The following is a 23,296-nucleotide window of genomic DNA, read 5'->3' on the forward strand; positions in this document are numbered from 1 at the left end:
AGGCAGGATAGCAGTGTTCCAATATCTCAGGGGCTGCCCCAAAGAAGAGGGAGTCAAGCTATTCTCCAAAGCACCTGAAGGCAGGACAAGAAACAATGGGTGGAAACTAACTGAGGAGAGAAGCAACTTAGAAACAAGGAGAAACTTCCAAACAGTTAGAACCATTGATCAGTGGAACAATTTGCCTCCAGAAGTTGTGAATGCTCCAACACTGGAGGTTTTTAAGAAAAGATTGGATAACTATTGGTCGAAAGGGGTATAGGATTTCCTTCCTATACAAGACCTCCAAAGTCCCTTTCAGCTATGTTATTCTATTCTATTCATGTCTTGGTTGTTGGGTCTCTGCAGTTGGCAAGGAACCAACTCCCCAATTGCCAAATTGCAAAACCACCAGAGGGCAGGATAAGAAGGAATGGGTGGAAACTAATCAAAGAGAGAAGCAATTTGGAATTAAGGAGGAATTTCCTGACAGTTAGAACAATTAATCAGTGGAACAACTTGTCTCCAGAAGTTGTGAATGCTCCAACACTGGAGGTTTTTAAAAAGATGTTGGATAACCGTTTGTCTGAAGTGGTGTAGGGTTTCCTGCCCAGGCAGAGGGTTGGGCTAGAAGACCTCCAACGTCCCTTCCAACTCTGTTATTCTATTCTATTCTACTCTTTGCCTTCTGTTGTTTTGAAAGATCACTCTTAGCAGGACTGATTGATATTTTGCAAAAGTCATTCTTTGGAATCCGCCAGCAGGTTTCAGGGCCTCTTTTGATTTAGCTGTCCTTAGAACGTCCTGACCGGAAAGGAGAAAGAAAACGCGGCCTGTGATTTGCATGCAGCATCCATGAGGGAGAAATGGGCACCTGGGTGCCATTACGTTGCAAGGAAACAGGACCAGACGCATGTATGCAAACTGCTTCCTTCCGTGGGTGGGCGGAGTCATTTCGGGGCCTTTCGTTCGGATGGAAAGAAAACGGGGATAATAAAATATGGAGCTTTGGGAGACCCCAGCTCGGACTCGCAGCGGGATGTTTAGGGGCCACAGCGCCTGGTTCTCGCAGAGCGTCGCCCCAGAGATCCGCCGCCTTTGGGGTGAGGGGGGCCCAAAGGAATCCTTGCCGGGAGGGAGAGGGCAGAAAGCAGGGGAAGCCCCAGGGCTGGGCTGCTGGGGGTTTGGGAGAGCCCCTAACTAAAATTCTGTGCAGTTCAGAGAACCCCCAAACCCCACTCCTGGCTGGCCCCGCCCACCCTGCCCCGCCCATCCCAGGTGTCCCCACACAGCCCGTTTTGGATGCAGGTAAGTGCAGAATGTGGGCTGAGGCTCGGGAAAGGCGAAAAACGGGCCTCCTGGATGTTTGGGAAGGCCGGAAATGGGCCCGCTTCCGGCTTCCAGAGAGCCTCGGGGAAGCCATTTTAGCCCTCTCGGAGGCTCGAGAAAAGCCTCCGGAGTCTGGGGAGGGCAAAAACGCCCCCCCCTCACTGTGGTGCAGGAGGCCAATTAGACCACCCCCACCATGGCCACGCCCACCCAGCAACCGGGCAGAGAACCGCTTGGTAAAACATTTGAGGCCCACCCCTGAGAAGCCCCCATTGGGGTGACAGGGTTCCCCAGGGTGAGATTAAGGCCTGCTGGTTGAGTATCGGCTAGGGGGGAAGTCAAAAAAGTCAAAATGGCGCCCATGCTATTAAAAAGTCCCTCCCCCAAGCCTTGAATTTTGTTCATGGCGGCTGGGGGCATGGACCCAGAGCCCCCAAAGCCAGAGGGAAGTTTCTGTGCCGGGGAACATTGAACCCGGAACAGCTGGTCCTATTTTTAAGAACCGTTGCATGCAGTCCTCGAATTACGTCTGCACAGAGGACCAGAATGGTCGTTATTAAGTGAGCCGCACCCTACTTCGTGACCTTTTTCTTTTTTCTATTTTTGCAAACCACTGCAGTTGTTCAGTGAATCATGGAGTTGTTAAGCCAATGCAGCTTTCTCTCTCCCATTTCGGCAAGCAAAGCCAAGCCGGTAGGTCCCGGTAAGCCACCTCATAACCCTAGGACACTGCAGCCTGTGTAAATTGCATGCTGGTTGCCATCTGCCCAAATTTTAATCCGTGAGGATGTTGTGATGGTCATAAGTGCAAGGACTGGTTTTAAATCACTTTTTTTCCGGGGCCATTGGAACTTCACTTTTTAAAAAAATTAATTTTTTTAAATTATTTTTTTATATACAACAAACCATTCCATGCATCGACTTGGCTACATATTTCAATTATTTGAACATTATAAATGATATTCTTCTTATCAAATCTAACAATACATCAATCTTCCTGTATATATTCCCATATACATAATAATATCACACATTATAACTTTTTTTTAAATTTCTCTAATTGCTCTATAAATACATCCAATCTTTTTTAGGTTGTTCTATTCTCTATCCATTGATAAAAACACATTCCATACCATGTAAGATTCAGTTGCTTCTTTTTCTTTAATTTCTAGTGTCAGTCTATTCATTTCTGCACATTCAAATATTTTTTTCAATTATTTTTCCCTCTATCAGTATTTTATCACTTTTCCAATTTTGAGCAAATACAATCCTAGCCGCTGTTAGAACATGTACAATTAAGTAAACCTTTTCTTTACTATAACTTCCTGGTACCCTTCCTAATAGGAATATTTCAAGTTTCTATATGTTGTTTAATCATTTTTTCCAACCATGTGTGTATTTTAGTCCAATAGAGGACCATTGGAACAGAGGTGGGTATTCAGCAGGTTCTGACCAGTTCTGGAGAACCGGTAGTGGAAATTTTGAGTAGTTCGGAGAACCGGCAAATACCACCTCTGACTGGTGATTTTATAGTATCCTTCCCCTGCCACGCCCACCAAGCCACGCCCACAGAACCGGTAGTAAAAAAATTTGAATCCCACCACTGCATTGGACCTTCAAACAGTCACTAAACAAACACCTGTATCAGGATTTACCTGTATCAGAATTACTTGTGTCAGGATTTACCCAGGGCTTCCAAAAATCTAGATTTTTTAAAAAAACTTTTCAGTCTTTTTCCCAAGAAAAACCTAACTCTTGGAAAACCAAGTCATTTGCAAAGAACATACTTTACAGGTGCTCCTCGACTTACCACTACAACTGAGCCCAAAATTTCTGCTGTGAAATGAGACAGTTATTATTAAGTGAATTTTGCCCCAATTTATACGTTTTTTCTCACCACCGTTGTTAAACGAATCCCCGTGATTGTTAAGTTAATAAAGCGGTTGTTAAGTGAATCTTTCTTGTCAGAAGGTCGCAAAAGAGGATCACATGATCCCAGGGCCCTGCGACCGTCGTAAAGATGAGCCAGTTGCCGAGCACCTTTGAATTTTGATCTCGTGACCAAGGGGGATGCTGCCACGGTCATAAGTGTGAAAAACGGTGCTTAGTCACTTTTTTCAATCACGTCGTCACTTTGGTCACTAAATGAACTGTTATAAGTCGAGGATCACTTGTATTGCAACTTTACATTTTACGTTGCATGATCAAGGGCCTTTCCCTGCGATCTTTTTCTGCAGTTGGCGAAGGAGGTGTGATTGTGAATTCCGAAGCTGCCGATTACCTCTTCAGCAGCAATGCTTCTCACCCTGATACAAAAAGGTATTGCAACTCCGCTTGGATCGGTATCTTCGATAATCTTATTTTTCCAGTCTTTAATTTCTGACCGGGGGGGGGGAGAACAAATTCTTAAGAGCTGAGAGTGTGCTGCATAGCAGCCTAGAGGTAAAGATGCTCGCTTCCCACTTGGAAAATTGAGAGTTCAATTCTAGGAAGCGGCAGAGGTTTCTCTATCAGGGCTCAAAGAAAAAAAAAAGTCTGCTGTGAACTCCATGTAGGTGTTAGGAAGGGCACCTGGCCAGTAAACTCTGAGCTCTATTCAGCTTCCCCGACTCTACCCTGAATAAAAGGATTAAAACAAGGGTCCCCAAACTTGACAACTTTAAGACTTGTGGACTTCAACTCCCAGAATTCTCCAGCCAGCTATGCTGTCCCAAGTCTTAAAGTTGCCAAGTTTGGAGACCTCTGGATTAAAGGGTCGTAATAAATAAATAAATAAATAAATAAATAAAGAGCTGTGAGTCTTTAGAGTCTTGTGCCATATAGATAATCATGCATATACATAAATTAATCCGCACATACCCACCGCACCACAAAACTGGGCACCACATTGTAAAAAAATGCTCCAATTTTGCCTGCTGTGGGTATTTAATAGAGATGAAGAAATTACTTTATACTACCAACTCACAGACTTACCAGAAATATTCTGCTTTCCCCCAAATCTTCACTGCCTTCCCTTGTGAAGTTGAGATCTAACACAATCTAAGCAAAAAAAAAAAAAAAATTCAATTGTTTCACCTGACTTTCATCATTTTCCTTCTTCTTTGCTTAGGATACACCAAAGTTTAGACTATCTGGAGGATCGAATCACGGTGTTTCATTCCTGCTTTCTGACTGAGAGTATCAACGCCGAAAGAAAAAACACCGTAGCTCTAGGACATTTCATTCTCCTACCAGCCAGCTTGCAAAAAGGTAGTACGTATGGACCAGAATGAGCAATAAATTTAACAACAACAAAATTTGTCTGTTCTGTGTCCTTGGGGAAGACTCGATAAGTGGACAAAAATGCCAGATCCGATCTAAACATCTGTCTGATTGCACATCCTTGTTCTTATATTTGTCCCAAATTATGGCATTCCTTAGCACTAAATTCAACAGATGATGTTATCTTTCTTTCTTTCTTTCTTTCTTTCTTTCTTTCTTTCTTTCTTTCTTTCTTTCTTTCTTTCTTTCTTTCTTTCTTTCTTTCTTTCTTTCTTCCTTCCTTCCTTCCTTCCTTCCTTCCTTCCTTCCTTCCTTCCTCCTTCCTCCTTCCTTCCTTCCTTCCTTCCTTCCTTCCTTCCTTCCTTCCTTCCTTCCTTCCTTCCTTCCTTCCTTCCTTCCTTCCTTCCTTTCTCTTTCTTTTGAAAGAGGAGAGCAAGCAGGAATTCCAGGAAATGCCTCTGATTTTTATTCACTCTGAAATGCTTGCAAATGCTCCTCAGGGGTGGGAGGAATAGCTCTCTAGAAATATGTGTAAAATTGTCAGTGCAATCAAGATGTTCAAAGTACTTCCATTCCTTCCACTTTCTAATGGATGCCTGCAGGCGTGCACGAAATGTATACCTTGCTTTTTGCTTTGGGTGGACTATATTAGACAACCACGTCGTTCCGAAAAGAACCTGTATAAAAGAACAGCGGATACGTTTAGCAAGGAAACCCCATCAACCAGTTGCAACTTCATACTGTATATTATAAACAGAGATGTCATGGAGTGTGGGTTTGCACATTTATGGTTATGTGTGCAGACGAGATCCATTTGTTTCTCTAACTATATCAGGTTCGTGCCATATTGTAAGCGTGGGATGAATCTTGTTAGAAATTTTCCAAGTGGGGAGATAAATTTCCAGATAAGGTTGGAAAATAGATGTTATTATTCTATTATAAAAGATGCATTGTATTTAATTACTGTGCACGGTAAATTTGGCAGCCAGTATAATTGCTAGTGAAGAATGACCCTGTTATTACATTAATAACTGAATAACTGTTCCTTTCTTGAGTGGGTATTTTTTTTTCTTTTTTCCTTTTGCCTTCACTGTAGAAATTAGGGGAAAAACCAGCCACTTTATATGGGAACAGATAACCAGTCCAGTCCAGTTACACTACGGTCCACTTACACTTCAGGTAAGAAAAATATCTAGAAGGCAACAGTTAACAATATTATTATTATTATAAAACCCAAACTACAAATATTTTCTATTTTATAACAATATTATTACCCGGTGTTTTGAATTTTGTTTTTTTTTCCTCAGGCAAAAATTGTTCATAGAAGGTGCCCATACTTGCCCCAAATAAGAAAATAAGATTTATGGGGCTGATTTGAATTTTTTTAATAAATCGACATAGCCAGATGGAGTAATGAGAAATGAAGGTTGTTTTTCTGTCCGCAGTCTGGTCCAACTCCTGAGTCAAAAAGCAACAAGAACCAAGAACAATTGAGAAACAAGAAGGAACTGGAGAAATGGTATAAATTTAAATGGAATCAACGATAGGAGATTGATATGTATTGTAGGGTAACATATTGACTGAGAATGGCTAATAAGTCTAATTAATCTGTTTCTCCTGGCTCTTGAAGATGATTAATCAGAGCAAAGCCTACATCCTTGATTTTTAGTTAGCAAGATGTTAGATGAGAAAAATAATAAACTGAAATTAAAAGCAGCCCTTCTAGAAGACCTTCAAGGTCCCTTCCAACCCTAGAATTCTAATACTTATGGGGTTTTTTGCAGCCAAGGTCCAAGTTCACCTGAAAGAGGAAAGCTAACATACGTTCCCCTTCAAGATTATCCATCAAGCAACATGGTGACAGGTAAATAAAATATGTGATGAATGAGTTATTAAGACACATAACTCAGGAGATCAATGGCGAGGTTCTGTATTCTAATGGCTCATGATGTTGGACAAATGGTTAGAGGATGGTGTGGGAGAACTTTCATCTCTCTCTCTATCTAAACTCCCTTTTTATTATCCAGTAATCCCTTAACTCAGAATAGAGTCAGGATGGAGCTGAGTGTTTACTGGCTGACTGCCCTTCCTGACACCTACGGAAAGTTCACAACAGATTATTTTTAATTTGCGCCCTGATAGAGAAGCATCTGCCACTACCTAGGATTGAACTCTCAACCTTCTGAGTGGGAGGCGAATGCCTTCACCACTAGGCCATCATGGTGTTCTATCATCCACCCTCCCTCCCACCCACCCACCCACCTGTCTGTCTGTCTGTCTGTCTATCTATCTATCTATCTATCTATCTATCTATCTATCATCTACCTACCTACCTACCTACCTATCCATCCATCGATCCATCCATCCAAAAGGTCTGTCTGCCTGTCTTCCTGCCTGCTTGCCTTCCTACCTACCTACCTACCAGTATATTTATCTACCTACCTACCTACCTACCTATCTACCTGTCTCTCTCTCTCTGCCTGCCTCCCTGCCTCCCTGCCTATCTATCTATCTATCTATCTATCTATCTATCTATCTATCATCTGATTAATGCATATTTATTAGCATTTCTTTTCTAGGTTATACTTCTGAGAAAGTATTGAAGAAATTTCTCGGGGAGATACGAGATTTCATTCCTGGTTGTTCTGGTTATTTTGCATACTGGATTCCAAACGAAACCAATGTTTTCTCTGATGTGAAGATGAAATTAAAGAGGAAGTAATGAATAACTTCGGATCCTTATGAAGATCAAAGTTTGGTTCTCAATTAACTTCCCTGCAGTTTTTATTCCTTCTTTTTTTTTTTTTTTTGTCAGTAGAGTTTGGAATGTTATTTTTGCAAAAGCTGTTAAGTTGCCAATGTTGTGAAGTTTCACGCTGCTCTTTGTGTGGATGATTCAATCCGACCAATTTAGGGCAGTTCTTAGAATTCCAGTTATTAAAATGTTGCAGCTGTTTTAATGAAATTGATGTGTCTTAGATTCATTGTGTTTTATAATAATAATAATAATACTTTATTGTCATTGTACGTATATACAAAGTATACACGTACAACGAAATTCACATAACACCCAGAGACCAGACTCAACATGCACACACACATGACAATCCCCAAACACCCCCCCACCCGCCAAAATTCCCTGCCCCCTAAAAACGCACAAGCATCCACACAACAGACCAAGTAATCCTGTCCAACAGCTCACTGACGGTGGTCCTTCAATTCATTGTTAAGTGCAATTATAGCTCTGGGATAAAAATTGTTCACAAAACATGTTATCCAATACATGCTTGACAAAATAGATAAACAAATAAAAATAAATAAATCTTGCCAGGCTGTGCCAGAAGGTGGCAGCATTGAACCAGCCTGAACGGCTCACAAAATAAATAAATAAATAAATAAAAAGAACGAAGCAATACCAACACAGCACTAGAGTTATATTACAATATATGGTAGAATTGTACAAAACACCTTGGAGGAATTGCAGTGACCAATTGTTGTGAATCAATAAAAAGTAACTAGCCCAAATGCAAAGCAGGTTTTGGAAGCCTGCACACCTGATTGGTCCTTAAACAACGAACAAGGATTGGTCCAAAACAAGTCCCTGATTGGCCAATATTAGGACACTTCTTATTGGGTATTAGTTGAACTTGTTGCACATATTATTGGTTAATAGGGTAGCAGCCAACCCTATAAAAGGGTTACTGCTGCCCATAGCCTTGCTCTGTTCTGTTCTATCTACTGTTATTAAAGAGTTGAAGTCACTGGTCAGATGTCTGGTCTCCATTATTCTCCAAACTTAACACAATTACTTCACATTGTGGCCTAGAAAAGGAGAAGGTATTCAGGAAATCGCCTGGAATTCAGCCCAGCCAAAGGACAGTTCTTCTCTTAATGCACAGCACATCTAATATACTGCAGTATCCACCCACAGTTCATCATTGTGAATTACAGATACAGGTGCTTCTCACCTTACAACCATTTGCTCAGTGGCTGTTCAAACTTACAAATAAAATAACCTGCGACTGGTTTCCACACATACGAATATCACAGCCTCCCCTGTTAAGTATGGAGAATAACGGAGACCAGACATCTGACCAGTGACTTCAACTCTTTAATAAAGTGATAGAACATAACAGAGCAATGCTGTGGGCAGCAGTAACCCTTTTATAGGGTTAGCTGCTGCCTTATTAACCAATGAAAATGTGCAACAGGTTCAAACTACTGACCAATAAGGACAGTCCCAAAAGTGGCCAATCAGGGACTGGTTCTGGCCCAATCCCAAGTTGTTGTATAAGGACCAATCAAGTGTGCAGGTTTTCAACCCCTAATTTGCATTTAGGTTATTCACTTTTATTGATTCACAACATCCCCTATGGTCACTAAATCAAAATTACGACAACCGACATGTATTCATGACAGTTGCACAGCCTCGGGATCACACAATCCCCACCTGTAACTTTACCAGCTGGCTTGAGAAACCAAGTCAAGTTGGAGGGGGTTGGGGAAGCCAGATTCATTTAACGACTGCATGATTTGGGTTGTTTTTTTTTAAAGATTAACAAGAGTTGGAAGGGACCTAGTAGGTCATCTAGTCCAACCCACCACCCAAGCAGGAGACCCTACACCATTTCTGAGAGATGGCAGTCCAGTCTCTTCTTAAAAGCCACCAGTGATGAAGCTCCCACAACTTCTGAAGGCAACTTCTGTTCCATGGGTTGATTGTTCTCACTGTCAGAAAATTCCTCCATATTTCCAGGTTGAATCTTTCCTTGATCAGTTTCCATCCATTATTCCTTGTCCGGCCTTCGGGTGCCTTGGAAAATAGCTTGACCCCTTCCTCTCTGGCAGCCTCTCAAATATTGGAAGACCACTATCATGTCTCCCCTGGTCCTTCTCTTCCCTAGACTAGCCAGGCCCAGTTCCTGCAACTGTTCATCGTATGTTTTAGCCTCCAGTCCCCAAATCATCCTGGTTGCTCTTCTCTGCACTTTTTCTAGAGTCTCAACATCTTTTTTATAGTGTGGTGACCAAAACTGGATGCAGGATTCTAGGTGTGTTCTTACTAAGGCTTTATAAAATAGTTTTGGAGACATGACATGAGTGCCTTTGGAGGCATGATTCAAACTCTCTAACCAAGTTTCCATCCATTATTCCTTGTCTGGCCTTCGGGTGCTTTGGAGAATAGCTTGACCTCTTCCTCTCTGTGGGGCAGCCCCTCAAATATTGGAAGACTTCTATCATGTCTCCCCTGGTCCTTCTCTTCACTAGACTAGCCAGGCCCAGTTCCTGCAACCGTTCATCGTATGTTTTACCTTCACAACAGTGGCAGAAAAAGAGTCAACTCAACAACCGCCTTGCTTAGGAAATTTTGGTCTCAGCTGTGGTTATAATTCAAGGCCTGTCTGTATAATACATTTATGGGGCACAGACGGAAGAAGGGAGAGCTAAAGAGAGAGAGAGAGAGAAATCTGTAAGAACACATGTTCTTACAAATAAGAACTCTTTGGTTTAATGCTATTCAGGCCACTGCCATTCTCTTCCTGGACCCTGAGCCAAATGTGGTCAAATCTGTTTGTCTAGGAATGAGTTATGGCGAAACCACCGTGTTCTTTTGACCTGTTCTGTGCTGTTTGCAAGGGTGTTTCGTAACGTTTGTAGAACAGCCAAGTCAGAAATAATTTCCCTTTTGCAGAGTTGCTACACTTTCATCTTGATCCCATTTAACATTGCAAGCAAATAACCACATAAAAACGAGATTGTCCTTTCCTTGGACCACGTAATTAGAAAACAGGACAGCACTTTTTCGATATTTGAGGGGCTCCTATGAAGACCAGGGTGGTCAAACTATTTTCCAAAGCACCAAAAGGTAAGATAAGAAACAATGGTTGGAAACTAACTAAGGAGAGAGAAGCAACCTAGAACTAAGGAGAAACTGAGTGAGAACAGTGAGAACAATTAACCAGTGGAACAGCTTGCCACAAGAAGTTGTGGGTACTCCATCGCTGGAGGTTTTTAAGAAGATATGGGACAACAATTTGTCTTAAATGGTATAGGGTTTCCTGCCTGAGCAGAGAGTTAGGCTAGAAGACCTTCAAGGTCCCTTCCAGCTTTATTATTCTATGTTCTATGAATTTTCTACAAATTTAGAAAAACCTCCAGGAGGAGCCCTTTGATCAAACTTGGGCGTGTGATGGAGAGCGAGGAGGAAGTGGAGAGGCGGACGTGTGATTTCAATTCAGGCAAATGATCACTAGGTATGATTTCACAAAGGAGATTAATGTTCTTAAATCTCTATGGCATGACTGTGCTGAAAAAGGGGGAAAGTCATTTTAAAGCAAGCCACTGTTCTAAATTATTAAGCTAATTTACAGATGTAGGGAATGCAAAAAACGCCACAGATTCCTCTTTCAATTTCAAAGGCGTTGGAATCTTACCTTCCCTCTCCCTGGAGATTGGAAGGAATTGAACTATTTCTATTAGATTGGATTACAGGATTGTTTCATTAATTAATGGGACAGATCACAGAATTAATTAACTACTACACAAGATGCCATAAAACCCTTTGACTGGAATTAGCACTGTGATTTCTTTTAATTTCCAACACACGGTGCACAGGAATTATATTATGATTTCCTTAATTTCCAGCATCAAATGCAGGAAAGATATTGATTGGGTGGGTATGGATGTTACTTCGATTTAAAAATGTCCATGCATTGGTGCATCCCATTGAGATAGCATGCTGGATAACTCTAACTGTAGCATAGTTCAGTGTGTGGGGTCCTTGGTCAGAAGTGGTATTCAGCAGGTTCTGACCAGTTCTGGAGACCCGGTAGTGGACATTTTGAGTAGATCGGAGAACCGGCAAATCCCACCTCTGACTGGCCCTGCCAACCCCACCTATTCTCTGCCTCCCATTGAGTCCCAGCTGATCAGCTGGGTCTTCTTTGGTTGCCCTGCACAGGAAAATGGAGCTGGAAAGCAGGTTAGTGGGGTGGGGAGGGAAGGGGGATTTTGCAGTATCCTTCCCCTTCCATGCCCACCAAGCCACGCCCACAGAACTGGTAGTAAAAAAAATTGAATCCCACCACTGTCCTTGGTGATCTCTGAACTCGGTGGTTTTCTTGCTGACATGTCATTTACCACACCATGTAACATAATCAGTACACTAATCATCCTACGCATCACTGGAGCACTGATGATGTTACCTAGTTTGGTCATGACATGTCTGCAAGAAAAACCACCAAGCTCAAAGAGCACCAAAGACCCATGTTCAACCCTGAGCTATCAATATTCTCTTCTATTGATAGTTCAGTGTTCTTCCAAACAGGCATCAACCTCTGGCCAATTGATTCTTACAACAATCCTTCCTATCCAAGGATAAAGTTGGTTTGAGGAAACTCAATGAGCTTCATGATGGAACAAAGAAGAAACCGTGGATTATTACTTGTCTGATTCTTTAGTCATATCTTCCCTAATTTGGTTTCTTCTACAAATTCTGGACCACAGTTCCACCTTCCTAACTACCACCTCTGACGGGACGATGGAAATTAGTGGCAAAACCTTGTTTCTCGTTCTGTTGGGCATTGGCCCAGGAGGATGTGATGATTGCTAAGATGACATTTCTCCACGGAGCCAATCAACCCCTGTGCCATCCAATTAGAGAAAACTCTGACTGGGCTGGATCAATCATGGAAAATTAGGCAGGGCAAGGGAACGACGTTGCTTTGACTGGAAATATTTGAGGGCTTCACACTCTACAAAAAGTCAGGATGCCTTTTTCCGTCTTCCTGCACCTGGGCGATTAAGCTGCCTTCAGATAACCATTTATTTATACAATCTGCTGTCAACGCCCATATCTTGTAGTTTTGCAGGTGTAGTGCAAACACCTTGCGATCTTGAGAGCCATCAAGATGTTTGAGCATCTTCCTTCACCTTTCATCAATCGCCAAAAGAAAGTATGCTGTTTGATCCTCAAGTACTTGCCCTCTTGACTTTACATTTGTAATATTGCAATCCTGTACTATTTCAGTTACTTCACTGCATGAGCTCATCATGAGATGTTTCCCCATACTTACTTTTATTAACAATGCCTCTCTCTTTCAAAAAAACAAAACAAATTCCTTTATGTTCTTCTAGGTCACTCATGAAACTATGGGCTAGAACTAAAACTGAAGGAGATGGATGGGTAGATAGATGGATGGAATGAGGTGTTTTCTTCTTCTTTATGAGCTCATTTTCTCCAGTGGGAAAGGCATTCATCATATTGGTTTCACAGGTGTTTGGATAAAGCGAATACCAACTTAAAACAAATGCCAACTCAATGGTGTAGAAACACAGATACTCATATATGAACGGATGGCTTGAGATTTCCTGAAATAATTTATTCAGTGAAACACAATTATCACTTAGTTTTCCCAGCTCCTTTATATTAGTAATATAATTATAGAAATATATAGAAAAATGCATTTACTAAGGGAATTTGCAAACACAAATGCACCGTTTGGTGAAAACATCGGTCTTTTAAATTAAAAATAGGTGATCACACAGCGGGAGAGTGCATTTTTGCCATGGTTCAGCTTCAAGTATTTTGTGGGCAGGTAAACTTTCTCCCCACTTCTGAACTCCTTCTGAAGGGGTCCCTTCCATGCCAGGTTGGGTGTTGCATTTGGTGGGACAAGAGATGGACATATAAAGAATGGCTGCTGGAATTGGGTGCGTCTTGTTTAATGAAAAGAGCTGGGGTGACATGATAGCAGTCTTCCAATATTTGAGGGTCTTCCCCAAGGAAGGGGTGGGGGTGTCAATCTATTCTCCAAAACACCTAAAGGCATGTCAAGAAGCAACGGATGGAAACTGATCAAGGAGAGATCTAAGGAGAACTAAGGAGAAATTTCCTGACTGAACTATTAATCAGTGGAATGACTTGCCTCTAAAATTTGTGGGTGCTCCAAAACTTGAGGTTTTGAAGAAGAGACTGGACAACCATTTGTCTGAAATGGTGAGGGCTTCCTGCCTGAGCAGTGGGTTGGACTAGAAGACCTCCAAGGTCCCTTCCAACTCTGTTATTCTGTTAGATGCAGTCAAAGCAAGAGATAGACACAGCCATGTTCCATTTGACCACATGTTTTCCTTAAATCCCAGCTCTTCCACCCACTCCACCACTATTTTTCCTCCTTCCATCTTCTTTCAGGACTTCTGAAACATCTGACAATGTTGTGTGGCATTTTGCAATGACCTTAATTGTCTCTTCTCTTTCATAAACGGCGTGCTGTGATGCAGAGATGAGATTCAACAGGTTCTGACCAGTTCTGGAGAACCAGTAGCGGAAATTTTGAGTAGTTCGGAGAACCGGCAAATCCCACCTCTGATTGGAGATTTTACAGTCTCCTTCCCCTGCCACACCCATCAAGCCACGCCCATAGAACCAGAAGTAAAAAAAAATTGAATCCCACCACTGCCATGACATGCCCTAAAGGTTATGCCACACAGCGCTGGCAAAGGGCAGTCCTTAACAGCAGTTCTAAATTTCCTGGAAACTTCCAAAGTGTTTGCATGGTGTCTTTTAAAAAAATATAATTTTCTCTCTTGCATGCTAGAGATTCTCCTGATGCTTTCTTGAAAGAAGTGAAGGAAGGCGGTTGGAAATGGGATTTGAATTTCTGAGTTGGTCAATCCCTTCCCCCAAACCTTCTCCTATTTGATGGGTAATAGGTGACTAATTGTGAACTTGTGTTGATCCAGTGGCTTTGTGGTCCATTGGCTACAATTAGTATTAGCAGGAGAGTCTCAGCTTCAGAAATAATCATAAAGAGCAGGGAAGACATGAGTAAATAGATAGCTAGCTATGTAAATCATTGGAGTTAAGCATGGATGCCTGTCAATTTTAATGACTCACTTAATATATTTCTCACCTCGCTCTCCCTCCCTCTCCCCAAAAAACTTTTCTAATGCATTTTGAATGGCCCTCAGTGTCCCTGGATAGAACATTAACACAAATAACCTTCAACTGATGACCACAAATGAAGATAGAGAAGTAAACTATGTTATGGAAAGGAATAGTATAATATGTAAGATAATATGATGCAATTATGTTATATAATTGAATATAAGGAAATGAATTGTATGATCCCAGGTTTGTTAAAATAGACACTTGCTCGGTAAGAAATATATACATTTTTAGTTGGGTCTAATAACGATACAATAATAACACAATATAACATAATATAATATGTATCGTTGACTTATGTAATATGAATGTATGTTTGGAAGGGAAGACCATTGATATTGTGACAATGCACAAAAGAAATGTACCAACCCACACACTGTATTTTGGAAGATGGTTTTATGTTGATGTTTTATGTTTGTGTTTGTTAGTGTTTGTCTTTTAAAAAATAAAAAACTTTATTAAAAAAAAACCCCTTATGATCACAATTGAGCCCAACATTTCTGTTGCTAAGCGAGACAGGAGTTGAGTTTTGCCCCTTTTTAAAAGCTTTCTTGCCACCGTTAGCAATAGCAATAGCACTTAGACTTATATACCGCTTCACAGTGCTTTACAGCCCTCTTTAAGCGGTTTTACAGAGTCAGCCTCTTGCCCCCAACAATCTGGGTCCTCCTTTTACCCACCTCGGAAGGATGGAAGGCAGAGCCAACCTTGAGCCTGATGAGATTTGAACTGCCAAATTGCAGGCAGCCAGCAGTCAGCAGAAGTAGCCTGCAGTACTGCATTCTAACCACTGCGCCACCAAGGATGCCATAACAGTCATGACAACTGGTCATAAATCACATTTTTCAGTACCATGGTAACTTTGAACAGTCACTAAACAAAGGATTGGAAGGTGTTTTTTTTGTATTTTTTATTTAAAGTACATACAATTCATCTTCCACTTAACGGTATGTCGTCTGGGTACAAATGCCTCGTGCAATAACAATTAAAATTTACATCCACGTTCATTACTTTGGTATTAATTCTCTATTCTTATTTTATTAATATATATAATATCTCTATTACTATAACACTCCTCGTCTTGACATGTTTAATTCTATAAACCTATTTTCTATATTTCACTCATCTATTAGCTATTTCTAGCTTTCATATTTTTTCTCTAGCCATCAATAAAATGGATTGTAAATGGATTTTAAGTTGAGGTTTACCTGTATGGCTCTAATTTGCTGTCTGTACAAGATCTAACTGGGCCTGTTTACCTGCATCTAGGTACACAGAGACCGTAATTATTTTTCTCTCACCAGGGTATCCTTCACAACTGCTTATCTGAGTCCCATTTAAAACAAATAACAAAAGCCAGCCTTCCAGGGTACTGGTGCCAAATTAGATTTCAAAGGTTAAAATCAACACTGCCGTTGAACAAATACTCTTGCCATATCCAAAAGGATTACTTGTTCATTTCACTGTCAAAAGAAAGGAATCTGTTAAATTTGGCTGGGATCATTTGGGGGCTTTGATATGAAAAGGCCTGAACACTTTGGAGTCCTTTACTAAAGAGTTCAGACAACATTGAAGAGCCATAAAACAAATAATTTGGAAGAACCAAGCCGTGGGTTTAAAAAAAATAGATACACCCTCAAGAAATGTTGCCTCAGCTTTGAACTCATTCTGGAAGGAAAACCATCATTTATTTTTCATCAAATATAGTCCCATCAAATAAACCACCAACTTTTAGCCTTTTCTTTCTTTAGTCCGCTAAGCTTACACAGTTGTGAAACTTATTTGATTCCCACCTCCAATCCCATGAAGAGTTAACTTCTCTTAAACTTGTGGATTAAATCTGCTTAAATGGTATAAAACTGGGCCTTTCAAACTTTTTGTAAACCCACCCAGTAATTAGGAGGAAAAACTGAATGTACAGTTATAGCTTAAGCTGGTTAATCTCCCCAATTAGTCAACTAACGGTTAAAGTCCTAAATTGTTGGTTCCCAAGGATGATTCATGAGGAAGCTACCAGGTCTTTTTCTGTAGAGGATTCTGGAAAAATCTTATCCTCACAGTTCAGTTTTAGCCTCTTTTTATGCCCATTAAAAGAAAACAATTAAGCTATGATTTTGCACCCAGATTTTCAGGCACTCCTATTTTTAAAGTTTGTGATGAAGTTTTATATCTAGGTAGATATGTAGATAAGTAGACAGGTAGATAGATAGATAGATAGATAGATAGATAGATAGATAGATAGATAGATAGATAGATAGATAGATAGATAGATAGATAGATAGATAATGTAGATAGAATAGCTAGCTATGGATGGATGGATGGATGGATGGATGGATGGATGGATGGATGGATGGATGGATGATAGAGCAAGCGAGTGATAGAGAGATGAATGGATAGATAGATAAAAAGTGAGAGAAATATGTATGGATAGATAGAAATAGAGATAGGTATATAGAAAGAGAGAAAGATGGATGGATATAGATGGACGGATAGATAGATAGATAGGGATGGATGTATAGATAAATAGATATATATATATATAGAGAGAGAGAGATGTATACGTATAGATAAATAGATAAATTTTATTTCATGTGGGAGGAGGGAGGAGAAAAAGAATGCAGCTAGAAAATATGCTTATTATGTAATAGAACTGAACATTAGAAAAATTTTCTTAGGGCTTAGAACATACCATGTGTTTTATTTATTTGTTTACATTATTTTTACATCCACCCATGTTAGAACTCTGAGTGGCTCACCTTCATTAGATTAAAAGAATATCCTATAAAAGAATCACAAGAGAAAAAATAAATTTCTGCCGCCACAACCAAACTCCCTTTGAGGCACTTGTTATAATACAGCACTGAAAATTTTATTTCTATTTTTTTTTTTTTTTTTTTGGCAAGGGCATCTCTACAAAAGAGGTGGATCTTCCACCTGGGAATTTTTTACACCCCCAATCCACCTCTCCCTGCTTCTGTCCAATGGAAACTACCTGGTGCTTTTCCTGCTTGATTTGACTCCATAAAGTTTTTGCAACTGTTGCTCCAGATAAATGTAGTAACTTGTATTTCCCCATATCCGTTTACCTAAATTATGAAAGCTTTTGGCGTTGCCTAAGTCTCTTCTTTAATCTGCTGCAAATTTGTCCCCTCTCATCTTTATGGAATGATAGAACAGCCTGGATTTCCCCCCACCCTGTTGTCATTCCAAGATTTGATCCAACATTTAATAATCCTTATTTTTAATGTCCTGCCTTATTTCCTTTTTTTTTTTTTTTTGGTGGTTTCTGTAAAGAAAGGTTAATGCTGCCCTTATTTATTTTGGAAAGCTGCCTCATTTTGGCCAGAATTCTGTGGTTCTTCCCAACATTATGTGAAACAAACCATTGTTTGCTGAGATGAAAAACCCTGGGCTTAAATCTTCCCCTGTGTCTAGCGGAGTGCCAAATGCCAGCTTTCTCTTCCAATTTTAACTACAACTTATTGTCTAGGTGTGGTGGCCTAGAGGTGGAGCTTCCTCACAATCAGGAGGCTGTGAGTTCAATCCCAGGTAGAGGCTAATATTTGCTCCTGCTTGAGCAGGGGGTTGGACTAGATGACCTCCAAGGTCCTTTCCAACTCTGTTATTCTATGATTAAATATCTCTATGGTTTGGTTCTAATAAACTCTACAGTAATTGCAAATTATGGTTTATTTGTTTATCAAAAAGAGTTTATTTATTATCAAAAAGAGGGCTGTGAAAATATCTACAGACCCCTCACATCCTGGACATAAATTGTTTCAACTTCTCCCCTCAAAACGATGCTATGGGGCTCTGCACACCAGAACAACTAGACACAAGGAGAATTTTTTTCTCGAATGCCATCACTCCGCTAAACAACTAATTCCCACAACACTGTCAAACTATTTATTAAGACTGTATTACTATTCTTCTTCTCATCCTTCCTATTACCTCTCTCTTCCCACTTATGACTATAACTGTGTTGCTTGTATTTTTACAATTTATATTGTTTTATTTGTGCCCTAGTATGATTTGATTGCTTATTAGTAACCTATGACTATCACTAAATGTTGTACCTTATGATTCTTGATGAATATTTTTTTTTCATTATGTACACTGAGAGCATATGCACCAAAGACATATTCCTTGTGTGTCCAATCACACTTGGCCAATAAAGAATTCTATTCTATTCTATTCTATTCTATTCTATTCTATTCTATTCTATTCTATTCTATTCTATTCTAATTCTAATTCTAATTCTAATTCTATTCTAGCCTGGAACTACAGAGTTGCCCCTGCATGGCCCCATGGGAGTCTGACAACCAATCAGAATACGAGCTCCAATTCAAATCCCAACAAAGGTTATAAAACCCAGGCACTCTCAGCATCTCAGCCCTTTTTGACCTTCTCTTCTCACCTTGAAGCATGTGATCATGCCTGTCTACCATTAAACCATCTTTCTAAATAGCCTCCATGTTTCCAGTGTCTTTCCCCCCGCTTGGAACTGAACCCAGAAGGATATTTCTTCCAACACTACCTCTACATTCTCCTTTCAAATTTAAGGAAAGACACCAACACAACCTCTTTAATCTTGTAATCTTTTATTAATCCATCCATCTTCCAAAACAATTTTTTTTTCTTGCCTGGGAGAGATACCTTATGCCACCAGACTTGAAATTCTAGAACTAGAAAACCTTGAATTACGCCGTCTTCGGTCTGATTTAAGCATGGTATATAAAATCATACATTGCAATGTCCTACCTGTCAATGAATACTTCAGCTTCAACCATAACAACACAAGAGCACACAATAGATACAAACTCAAAGTTAACCGCACCAAACTTGATTGCAGGAAATACGACTTCAGCAATAGAGTGGTCAATGTCTGGAATACTCTACCCGACTCTGTAGTTTCTTCCCCAAACCCCAAAAACTTTAACCTTAGACTGTCTACTATTGACCTCACCCCTTTCCTAAGAGGTCTGTAGGGGGCGTGCATAAGCGCACCAACGTGCCTACCGTCCCTGTCCTATTGTTTCTCTTATTCTTCTTTTATTTTTCTTATATGTACCCATTTCATGTATTCACAACTATGTATACACTTATACTTATTATCTTGTAAACAATTGGCAAATCAAATAAATAAATAAAATAAATAAAATAAATAAGATGTTGTCTTGAAACTTTTGGCATATTGGGTGATTGGAGAATAAGGTCTGTTTTTTTATTCCAGGAGATGAAGATGAACTAAGATATCCCAATTTGTGGTTTATAATAAACTGCTCTTAAGATTTTCAACGCAGAGTGGTCAATATATAAATGATTAAACATTACAGGAAATATTGAAAAGAAAATGTCCTCTTCCAATGATAGAAATAAGCATGCAAATTTTATTTGCAAGGGTGACATCCAGCTCAATAAAAGAGCAAGACAAGCATTGTGAAAAGATGAATAGTAATTTAGGATTGCTCCAAATAAGGAATTTATTCTCTTGCCACCTGCACAGACAATAGAAGAATGAAGCAAGCAGGCCTTTATAGAAGGTGACTAAGCAAGGTATAAATGCTGTGCATTTGTATGCAGAAGAAAAAGAATTAGGTAAAAGTTGACCGATTACTCAACGCTAAACTAATAACTGATGAAGCAACATTAGCCAAATGCAGGGCAATTACGAAGACTTTATGAATAATAAAATGTCCAAACATGATGGTAAGATTGAAGCAAAATGACTTCCAGAGAAGAAATGACAAACTGAAGCTTCCAAAAAAGAAGAGCTGACAACTGTGGTGGAATGAAGAACCAGTGAGTAGACCATCTCTCCATCACTGGAAGCTTTCAAGAACAGACTGGACTGCCACCTGTCAGAAATGGTGAAGGGTTTCCTGCTTGTGGGAGGGAGGAAGAGTTGGGCTAGATGATCTCCAAGGTCCCTTCCAATTCTGTAATTCTGTTATTGTCCAAAATTCCTTTCTGGACAAGGAAAGGACTTGGGGTTGCCCACAAGTACTCCATAGAGTTGTTTCGGTTAGGAGACCACAAGACAGCAATCTCTGGAGGTTTGAGAGTCTGGGCAACAAGGACATAGCTGTTTTGCTCAACCTATTTAATTGCAACGCTTAATAAATCACTATAAAAAAAAAAAGGAATGCTGAAGAAATAGGTTCCATTTTCAAATGTGAAGCCGTGCCTGAAATTCCACAGGGCAAATTGCGTACAAATTGTACCTATTATGCAGTGTACATACACAAAGAAAGACATACATAAGCACACATATATCATTAGCTTTGGCATTTGACGGTTGCTCAGACAATGATGGAAACCTTTTCAGATAAAAGATGCAAATCTTTTCCTCGAAATGTATACAAAAAGAGAGTCACTAATCCCAGCATGACTGAACAGTTATGCAACGGCAAAAGAAACTGGCAGGATTCATTGAAATATTTCATTGAAAGAATTTGGCCAGGATTCACACAGGATTATGTGAACATGGAAGATGCTCAGGTCAACCCAAGTTTCCTTTTTTTTTATTGGGGGGGCAACTGAAGAATTGAAGCTAACTAGGCAGAGGTGGCATCCAGCAGGTTCTGACCGGTTCTGGAGAACCGGTAGTGGAAATTTTGAGTAGTTTGGAGAACCAGCAAATCCCACCTCTGACTGGCCCCGCCCCCATCTATTCTCTGCCTCCCATTGAGTCCCAGTTGATTGGCTGGGTCTTCTTTGGTTGCCCTGCACAGGAGAACGGAGCTGGAAAGCAGGTTAGTGGGGTGGGAAGGGAATGGGATTTTGCAGTATCCTTCCCCTGCCACGCCCACCAAGCCACGCCCACCAAGCCATGCCACATCCACCAAGCCACAGCCACAGAACTGGTAGTAAAATTTTTTTTGAATCCCACCACTGTAACTAAGGCAACTGGAGCATTGACGGCCATTTTCCACCTGCCCAACAATACTTAACAGGTCCGTTCAAATTAGAAATTAGGGGAGGGGATTTGATTGACATCGACACTGAGGGTCAGCATTGATGGTTAGCAGTAGTAGCTTGCAGGACAGGCTTGGGGGGGGGGCAGATGGATGGGGGGGTGCCCCCTTGGCCTTCTGAAATTAGGAGAAATTGGTGATAGAAAGGCCACAGAGGTCTACCATTTGAGGCCTTGGTGCACAACCGTCTGGTTTTCACACTGGATTAAGCCGCCATTTGATTACGGATGGTTTGATGACTGCATTTGGCAGATCCATCCCTCGGCCATCGTTCCCACGCCACCACAGCAAGGTTCAACTAACCCAAAGCCAAATGACTTCAGTATGTTGTGTGAACACTTTGACTCCACATGCAGGAGTTGAGACCAGGGTCTCCCACCTTGGCAACTTTAAGACTTGTGGACTTCAACTCCCAGAATTCCTCAGCCAGCAAAGCTGGCTGAGGAATTCTGGGAGTTGAAGTCCACAAGTCTTAAAGTTGCCAAGGTTGGCTGAGGAATTCTGGGAGTTGAAGTCCACAAGTCTTAAAGTTGCCAAGGTGGGAGACCCCTGGTTTAGATGTAAGGCACTTCCAATCCACCCCTCAATGTCCTCTGCCTGGACACAGAATTTGGCCAACACGGTTGATGCCATGGACTTTGGAAGAGAACACACAGGGATCCCTGGTACCATTGGAAGCTGTCTGACCTCACAGGGCTGTTTTGTGGGGAGAGGAATAAATTCCAAGAACCAGTCTTAAACTGGCATGGGGGAGGAAGGGGGGAGGAGGGAGAGAGCCATGCAAACAAGGGATTGATCAATCATTGCCAAAGAATGCATGGCCCATCTCCTCCTCCTCTCCTCCTCCTTTCCATCTTCCTCTCTTCCTCCTTCTCCTTTCATTATCTTCTTCATTATCTTCTTCTTCCTCCTTCCCCTCATCTCCTCCTCCTTTTCATCTTCCTCCCCTCCTCTTCATCATCTTCTTCCCTCTTCTCCTCCTTTCCGTCTTCATCCTCCTCCTCTTCTTCATCTCTTCCTTCCCCTCCCTTCATCACCTCTTCCCCCATCTCCTCCTCTTCATTCTTCCCCCTTGCCTTCCCCTCCTCCTCTTTTCATCTTCCTCCTCCTCTTCTTCATCATCGTCTTCCCTTCCCCCTCTCCTTCATCATCTTCTTCCCCTCCTCCGTTTCATCTTCCTCCTCTTCCTCCCCTCTTTCATCTTGCCTTCCCCTCCTCCTCCTTTTCATCTTCCTCCTCCTCCTCCTCCTTCATCATCGTCTTCCCTTCCCCTCCCCTTCATCGTCTTCTCCCCCCTCCGTTTCATCTTCCTCCTCTTCCTCCCCCTCCTTTTCATCTTCCTCCTCTTCCTCCCCCTCCTTTTCATCTTCCTCCTCTTCCTCCTCCTCCTTTTCATTTTCCTCCCCCTCCCCTACATCGTCTTCTTCCCCCTCCTTTTCATCTTCCTCCTCTTCCTCCCCCTCCTTTTCATCTTCCTCCTTTTCCTCCCCCTCCTTTTCATCTTCCTCCTCTTCCTCCCCTCCTTTTCATCTTCCTCTCTTCCTCCTCCTCCTTTTCATTTCCTCCCCTCTCCTTCATCATCTTCTTCCCCTCCTCCTTTTCATCTTCCTCCTCTTCCTCCTCCTCCTTTTCATTTCCCTCCCCTCCCCTACATCGTCTTCTTCCCCCTCCTTCTCTCCCCCCGCCCGGCTTTTGTTGACCCCCTCCCCTCCCAGCCTTGGGAGGACGGTCTTTGCTCCCTCCGGGAGGGCTTACAGCTCCTCCCCGCCCCCCGCCTTGGGACCCTGCCAGGGCAGAGTCCGAC

General features: G+C 41.3%; 1 protein-coding gene across 1 annotated transcript; it reads left to right on the forward strand.

The window, feature by feature from the left end:
• Nucleotides 1-1,018: 1,018 nt before the first annotated feature.
• TERB2 (telomere repeat binding bouquet formation protein 2) lies at nucleotides 1,019-7,291 on the forward strand. The gene is made up of 7 exons (XM_087972736.1): nucleotides 1,019-1,082; nucleotides 3,546-3,627; nucleotides 4,418-4,557; nucleotides 5,666-5,720; nucleotides 5,996-6,088; nucleotides 6,354-6,433; nucleotides 7,149-7,291. The coding sequence occupies exons 1-7, from the start codon at nucleotides 1,019-1,021 to the stop codon at nucleotides 7,289-7,291; spliced, it is 657 nt and encodes a 218-aa protein (XP_087828862.1).
• The last annotated feature ends 16,005 nt before the right edge of the window (nucleotides 7,292-23,296 follow it).

This window comes from Notechis scutatus, chromosome 11 (assembly GCF_049901735.1).
Source record: "Notechis scutatus isolate UNSWTSFEM ecotype Mainland chromosome 11, rNotScu1.2, whole genome shotgun sequence".
In the NCBI taxonomy this organism is placed as follows: domain Eukaryota; kingdom Metazoa; phylum Chordata; class Lepidosauria; order Squamata; family Elapidae; genus Notechis; species Notechis scutatus.